At 41.8% G+C, this 7,384-nt stretch overlaps 1 protein-coding gene across 7 annotated transcripts; it reads right to left on the bottom strand.

The window, feature by feature from the left end:
- Positions 1-634: 634 nt before the first annotated feature.
- On the bottom strand, positions 635-5,573 carry LOC103723474 (carboxypeptidase). 7 transcript variants are annotated; one of them, XR_606636.4, is made up of 4 exons: positions 5,228-5,573; positions 1,399-1,561; positions 1,248-1,292; positions 635-864 (listed from the first exon to the last, which is right to left on the bottom strand). XR_606636.4 is itself a non-coding variant. In XM_008814391.4 (3 exons), the coding sequence occupies exons 1-2, from the start codon at positions 5,511-5,513 to the stop codon at positions 1,407-1,409; spliced, it is 441 nt and encodes a 146-aa protein (XP_008812613.3). In that variant the 5' UTR covers positions 5,514-5,571; the 3' UTR covers positions 635-864; positions 1,399-1,406. The 7 variants fall into 7 exon arrangements, 4 of the variants coding, with proteins under 4 accessions (XP_008812613.3, XP_008812612.3, XP_026655908.3 ...); XR_606635.4 differs by having other exon boundaries at positions 1,387-1,561; positions 5,228-5,571; XR_606634.5 differs by having other exon boundaries at positions 1,248-1,561; positions 5,228-5,567.
- Positions 5,574-7,384: the final 1,811 nt, after the last annotated feature.

Genomic DNA, 7,384 nt, shown 5'->3' with positions numbered 1-7,384 from the left:
TGCAATATTAACTGGCTGTCACTTGAAAAGATTGGCCATCATTTTCTCCATTCGTTGCTCATTAGATTGGCTATCATGGGATATGTGGAAGGCAAACAATTCAAATCTCTGTTCGCTGAATTGAAGTGTTTGAAGATCTTTTCGCAAATAGGATCTGTGTTTTGTTTTCTTCAACAATCTTCAATTGCAGGATAAATAAGTTCGGAGATACCCATTTGGATCTATGGTATTAGAATTTTGATAAACCAAGTGGTTGAAAATACAAACAACAGTGGTATATATGCAATCTGCATCGCGACTCGGGGTGGGCAGATATTTGCGGAGCTAATAATAGAACCAAATACTGCATCCAACGAGGAGACCTAAGCTGCATTTGATAACAATTAGTGGTCCCTTGTAGACATGCAGCTTGAACTCAAGGATCAGCTGATCGACATAAAGCTCAAGGATGAGCCAAGGACCAGTTCACAGAGTTACAGATAAGTGATATGCTGAGAGTTGCATTCCATTTTCATCTGATACCACATAATATGCAACCACCTATAACACACATAATGTGCTGATAGAGATTTTTTTTTAAATCTTTAGTATATGGTATCTGGGCTTTTTTAACCTGGCGAATTTTCCTTTGCCATTTTTCTTTTTTTTTTTTGCTGCTTCCTGTAATCCTCAAACCCTTTCTTTCTCCTCTATGGTGTCTACGGCTGCAAGTTCATCCTCCTGCACTTTTCTTCCCCAAACACCTAATGCGCAAAACATTGCTTGTTTAATGCTGATCAGGTGATAATCATCTTCTAGTCTAAAACTCCAGCTTTGTGAAGTCAAGAACCCTCCAAGTCTGTAGATGTTGCCTGAATTTTTCACCTACGTACAATGAAAATAAAGTGGCCGATCCAAGTCTTCAGCTTCTCAGTCACCAAAGTAATATAATAGACATAATATTGTATGCTTATTCAGAACTGATGAAGGTATAACATATCAATTTAGGAGTGTTGTTGAAGAAGTGGTAGATAATAGCAGGAATTTAGTTGCTAGTCTAGAGGCTTGTTGAGGAACTAGATATATTACAGGGTCAAGGAAAGAGTAGCAAATAAATCTATATTTGGTACATGATGGAATCCAAACCAGCAAATCAATCTATTAAGATCTTGTTCTATAGCTGAAACATTATTTAGTTAACATATAAAAGACAAGATATTAGAAGAAAGCTGCAATAAATCGAGCAAAAAGATGGATCATTGCCATACCATTTGCATGGGAGCTTCATTGGCTCCATTTCTTAATTCTGCTCTCTGGATGCAGAGACAGACACCAATATCCTTATCCCAGAATTACTAGTCAAAATGAAAACATGAATCTCTTTGAAGGTAGAGTTGTTGTGAAAACCTGGAAGTTTACCATGCTGATCAGTCATCATATGAACAGTGAGGAGCAGCAGTGCAACCAGCATCAAATGGATCTTCAGAGCCACAACAATGCCAGTACTGGAAAACTTTGCCCGAGTCTGGAGTGTTCAGGGTCCCTCCTGTGTAGACACTTTCAAATTTTCTCTTTGTTTCACCTAGTGCCACAAAAAATAATATAATTTAAGTGTTCTGTAGGTAACTTACATGGTTAAGCAGTAGCAAAACCAAGTGTCAGATGGTAAGAGCAATTCCAATTCACACAAACACCAGGAGACCTTTTCAGAAAGCAGAAAGGAAATAGGTAACAAGATACTGGAGCCATGAGGGTCTAATTCTGATCATAGATTGGATAACAGCAACTGCAATCTCTGCATCAGTAATGAATTTGCCATTGTTGCATAGGTAAGGACATGCTAGATAGGACCATAACCTGACATGGATATGGTTTTAGATTCAATAATATGCAAAAAGGAATAGTGAGGATTCAGTAACAGAGATATCTACTGATTTCATCTAAAAGAAATTATATAAAAAATGTCTCATCGCAATCATATACCAAAAAGAGAGAAGAGCATATATTAGATTCTTATCGAGAGGTTTAATCCTTTATTGTAGAAATAAGTTTCTTCTGGGGGAATCCTATGAGGTAAGAATTCTTGATAACATGCAAATCCTCAAACAGTTGTTGTAAATCCAACTCAGCAATCCATGCCCGCATGCTATCTCAGATGAGTAAGATAATTGCCTACATCCTCAGACACTGTAACAACCATGAAAACGGGCTTTCTCTAATTTATCAAGACAAACAAAGAGAGGAATAAAAATATAGGCATGTCAAGGCAATGAATACAAAGGATGAGAACGGACAGCATATGATATATTCCTATTAAAACTTGATGAGGCCTGAAAATAGGAAGCCCAATTTTTTTTCAAGCTAAGCTTGGATTTACATTTTGAGAAAGAAGAATAGGGCTCAAATTCAACCTAGCCAGCTGAACAAAATGCCTATCATCAGGTCAACCCAGGGCCTCATTCGGGCCAGGATCGAGCTTGGCCTAAATTCTAAATCAGTGGCTGAAATGGGCTTAGGCTTACTGGGCCCATTAAAAACCCTGCTAGCTTCACTTCCCTTCTATGAGACCGGTTGGACACCTGGCTTACCTGCCCCATGGGATTGGATCTAGGTTTTGGTTCCATGGGATGAAACCTGATATCCCAGGATTGGAAAATCCTAAAGCTCAGAAATTCTGTCTTGTGTTTGGATGCAGAAAGGATAAATATACTAAACTTTTCAAGATGGGTAACGTGACATTTTAAAACTAGTTTCTCATTATAGATTAAACACAAGCAGACTAGTTGTTGCAATCTGATTGTTGTATATCCATGCCACTCGTATATTGAATCACCCCCTACATCGCCCCCAAATTGTCCGGCCTCATGAACCTAAAATAATTTCTTAGATATGATCTCATAAAATATGGAGCAAGAAAACCACACATTGAATAAGAAGATCACAAATGCCAACCTTACCTGACCTTCAAAACACCAAGTCAAACATCCAATTTTTTAGCACAGTTATGCAATTTATTCTTTTGTATCTCAAGATGAGGCAATTTATAGTTGCAACATGGAATGACTTTGTTCTAGATCCATCGAAACCAATGAATGAATTTAAGTCATAATCAACCATCAATTTGGTTACTCATGCAAATAAATCAGAAGGAACATAACACTCGAAGTTTATTTAGATCATCCTTGAAAGAAATGAATGGCATAGTCAATATATTATATTTAAGAAATTCATAGCTCCTCATCAACCATTCCCTCTTGGCCCTTAAGCAAGTGGCACAAAACTCTCCTAACTAAGCTGACAATACTTTTCTCAGATGACAGTGCATTAAAATATTTTAAAAAAAATTACTGGGATCAAAATCAAACAACCATGTCCATTAAATAAATGCATATACAGCCAAATATCATCCCCTTGATAACAGGATAATGATGTTTTGGATTGCCATAACACAGATACTAGGCTAGCTATAAATCTAACAAAAAGTTTGGCTATGGTCCTCACATATCTGCATGATATAGAAGGCCTTTTGACTGGAATGCTGTCATATGAAATCACTTTGACAATAAATGTTGGCAGAACATCCTTAATCCAACAGGGAAAGAAACAAATTACTTGAAGACATGATGCCTTGATCTTGTTTGCATTTCAATCTCGGACGAAATTGGGATTTGATCTCCTTTACCCAACAGAAAGAGCTTATTGTTTTCCTACTTTATCATGGATAGCACGTTAAGGATCTACAGACTTCTAGCACACAAGAAGTGGACTGAGAGCTCTAGAGTCACTCATTCTTTTTCTCATAATGGAAAAGTGGAGAGTAGTGAATGGGAACTCTCCTGTAAATAAACATCTCATTTTGTTATTGCATGTACAATGTGGTGGGAATAGCTGAACCCAAGTTCTCGAACAACCAAAAATATGACAAGATGTAAACTTAGTTACACTTAGCTGTTTTGTTGCTCAATTCAATTCATAATTTGTTCCATGCTATGATAAACCAAGTTTCTAAAGGAGAGAATAAAATGAGCAAACATATAAACTAATTGATTTTCAAGCAACTGAATTCAATTGATTTCAGGGATGGCTCTTGCGTTCCATGACTATTGGAAAATAAAGCAATGAAAAACATCCTGCTCCTCTAGATATCTGCTTGTGACAAGTTAATCACCACATAGCACTTGGCCTACGATGATAACTCCTACAAAAACAAGGAAAAAAGAGTAAAAGTTAAAAGGATAGTATAAAAAAATATATATGCTATCTCTTTCTTGTTAAACTCCATGATTCTGACACACCAAGCCTTAGGACAACTTGTGCCTCCACTCCAAATCAGTTTATACCTGGCCCATACTTTTGGATTTCAAAAGCACGGTTTCAATTCTCTCCACCACATTTTACATGCAGCAACCAAAGACAATGAGGTGTTCAGTTACAAGAGAGTTTCTATTCCCTTCCTCTCCACACTATAGAAGGGGAATGATAAGTATAAATAAATTTAGGGCACCTGGTTCCACTCGTCTGGTAGAAGTATATAAACGCATCAACTGTCATCCAAGATGGAGACATGATTCCTATTGGGAGGATTTTGTGGTCCAGGCAGAAACAAGATATATCATGGCGTCATGCCTTCAGGCAATCCTTTTTCCCTTTCCTGTTGGATTAAGACTAGTTTCTAACACTATAATCTCGATCGTGTTCTTGGTGTTATGTGGGTAATATAGTACAAGTCCATAGACTTTTGAGGCAAATTTATGCCCAACTGTCCAATGTATCACAATCTGCATCATTGATAAAAATCATTGGTTGAAGCACCACCTCACCATAGTACAAATATAAACACTGAAAAAAGTAGACGACCATGCATTAATTGGATTGTGAGGATTACTCCCTTCTAAGAAATCCAAATCTCTTGCTTCACCATTAGAAACATTTTATTGCCTAAAAGACTATAACTTGGCCCCTTAAAAGTTTGATGTATTTCTTGCTCTACAATGCAAGGCACAATAAAAAGAAAACCACAACAACTCAAGCATCAATTCCCATATTTTTAAGAATTCAATTCAGCATCACATAAACAAGACGACACAAGAAGCGTGAATAGGCGGCGCGTTTTCCTCCTTTTCTATTGCTTGCTTTCCACTCGCTAACAAGAAAACATATGGATCATCTTAATCTAAATCCATATAAATTAAATAGAGGGAAAGGAAAGGGAGAAAAGAAAATGAAGATTGGAGGAATTGAGACTGACCGCCGAAATGCGCGGTGTGGAAGCGGCAGGCTGTGGGATGGTTGAGGGAGGGATCGAACTGAGTCTTGCAATTCTTGCACGTCTTCAGCACCCGCCCGGGGTTCTCCCCGCACCGGACGGCGGCGGCGGCAGATCGCCGTTCGTAGGCGCGCCCCGATGGTCCGGTCAGCGGAAGAACGAAAAGCCGGACCGGCCGGTTCGCCGGCGAGCCTCGAGACGCGCCAAAGCGACCGGCGCGTAGGAGTGGGGCGTGGACCGGCCCCCTGGCGAGGAGCTCCAACGCCATTGCGAATGCAGCGCGACAGGATCAGATCAGGTCGCCTGCCGCGCTGAGAAAAAAACAAGTATTGGACATGTGAGATGCACGTGCCAGCAATTGGGGTTCTGAATGTAGGCATGTTGCGTGACGAGATTACTTGCCATCAGTTAGAAGGCTAGAATGTGCATGCAGTCGATACCCTGTAAGTGTCTCCCTCTCTCTCTCTTTCAAAAGCTGGCTTCTACCAAGATGGCGCAGCAAATCACTAAATCTAGCCGATGTGCAAAAAAATTCTTTGAGATGCTATGGAATTGCAATCTACATTGCTGTATAACATGATTCGATGTCGGCGCCTAAATGGAAAAAAGGGTCGTATTTTACTATTTTTCATGTTGATAAATGGGGGAGGGGGATGCCCGATTAGGATAGACTTTATTGCTCGATCAAATTACAGACCAAGTCTTCCATCATGCACCGTTCTTTCGAAATAATCATGGGAATTTTACATGCATTCTAAAATATTGCCATCGATTGTTTATGCCACTTTCATTGAATACTCCGTTCTCTTCGATTAATTATATGCAATGCATCGACTATATAATATTTTGCCAAGTGGTGTGCTACAATCTTTTTTTTATGGAAATTGGTACACTAGAACAGACCATCTCTCATAAGAAAATAGCTATAATATCTCTCTTGAGGCAAAGGCCAGTGGTCAATGACTAACCGTGTAGGCTTAAGATCTTTGTAATTTATATTGCCTTTTTTAAAATAAGATCATAATATCCGATTATGTCGAGGTGCTCCAAGGTTTCAAGCTATGGCTAGTGTGATGTTGAAGGCTATGATTATGGGGGGAATTCTGTCAAATAGTTGCTGGGTGAGCGCCATGGGTGAACCTGGAGCTGGGCTGCCAGAGATGCCGGTGTCGGGGAAGGCTAGAGGGCTGAGTTCAACTACCCCAAAGACTGCAGCGAAGGGCCCTACGTGGGCGGAGGTGGCGAGGGGTGTATCGAGGCAACTGGAGTGGACAAGGCATCGCATTTCTCCTCGCGAATTGGAAGTGATGCAGAATCGATTCACGGAGGTGGTGGAGGTGCTGGAGGAGGAGCTGGAGGCTGCACGCTCGGAATGGAGGAGCACTACGGTCTTGGTGAGGAGTCTGGGGAGGAGCGTTCAGGTGGATTGGGTGGCGAGGGAAGTACGGCAGGTGGGGCGGCTGGAGTACAAGGTCGAATGCTTCCCACTGGCAGATGGCTTCATCACCGTTCGTTTCGCTAATGAAATGGATAGGGAGGCCGCTCTGCGGAATGGTCCCTGGATGGTGGCTGGTCAGATGTTGGCCATGGACCGGGCAGCCCAACTTCATCCCGGGAGCCGGCAGAGTTGGGCCGGGTGGTTGTTTGGCTTTGTTTGCCCGGATTGTCATTGGACTATTCGAGGAAGGAAACCATCCTTCGGATTGCGGCGAGGGCGGGTAACCCTTTGGCGTTGGATGGCTTCACAAAGAAGGGCAGACAGTACGGATTCGTCCGGGTGAAGATCGAGTTGGATGGCTCTATTCCGCTCACGCTGGGGATTTTTGTGATGGAAAGATCGGCGGGAGTTGAGGTGAAGTTCTGGCAAGGTTTCATCTATGAAAACTTGCCAGCTCCATGCTCCAAATGTGGGCGGATTGGTCACCCGGAGGCAGAGTGTGTGTTCACGCTTTCGGCAACGGTGGGGATGGAACAAGCGGCGGAGACCTGCGGCATGGGGAAGGCGGCAGCTGAGAAGGAGGCCGCAGGTGGCCAGGGAGGGAGATGGGCCCAGGGTGGGTGGAGAAGGGGGCTTACGGTCCGTGGATAGTAACCAACTGGATCGGGCTCCGGCGGGCGATGATGACGGAGAACCGGAGG

This window comes from Phoenix dactylifera, chromosome 1 (genome assembly GCF_051530095.1).
Source record: "Phoenix dactylifera cultivar Ajwa chromosome 1, Ajwa_hap1_PhDact_Kaust_v1.1, whole genome shotgun sequence".
NCBI classification, from domain to species: Eukaryota; Viridiplantae; Streptophyta; class Magnoliopsida; order Arecales; family Arecaceae; genus Phoenix; species Phoenix dactylifera.
The sequence above is the reverse complement of the archived record's forward strand: the minus strand, read 5'-3'. Positions and strand labels throughout refer to the sequence as shown.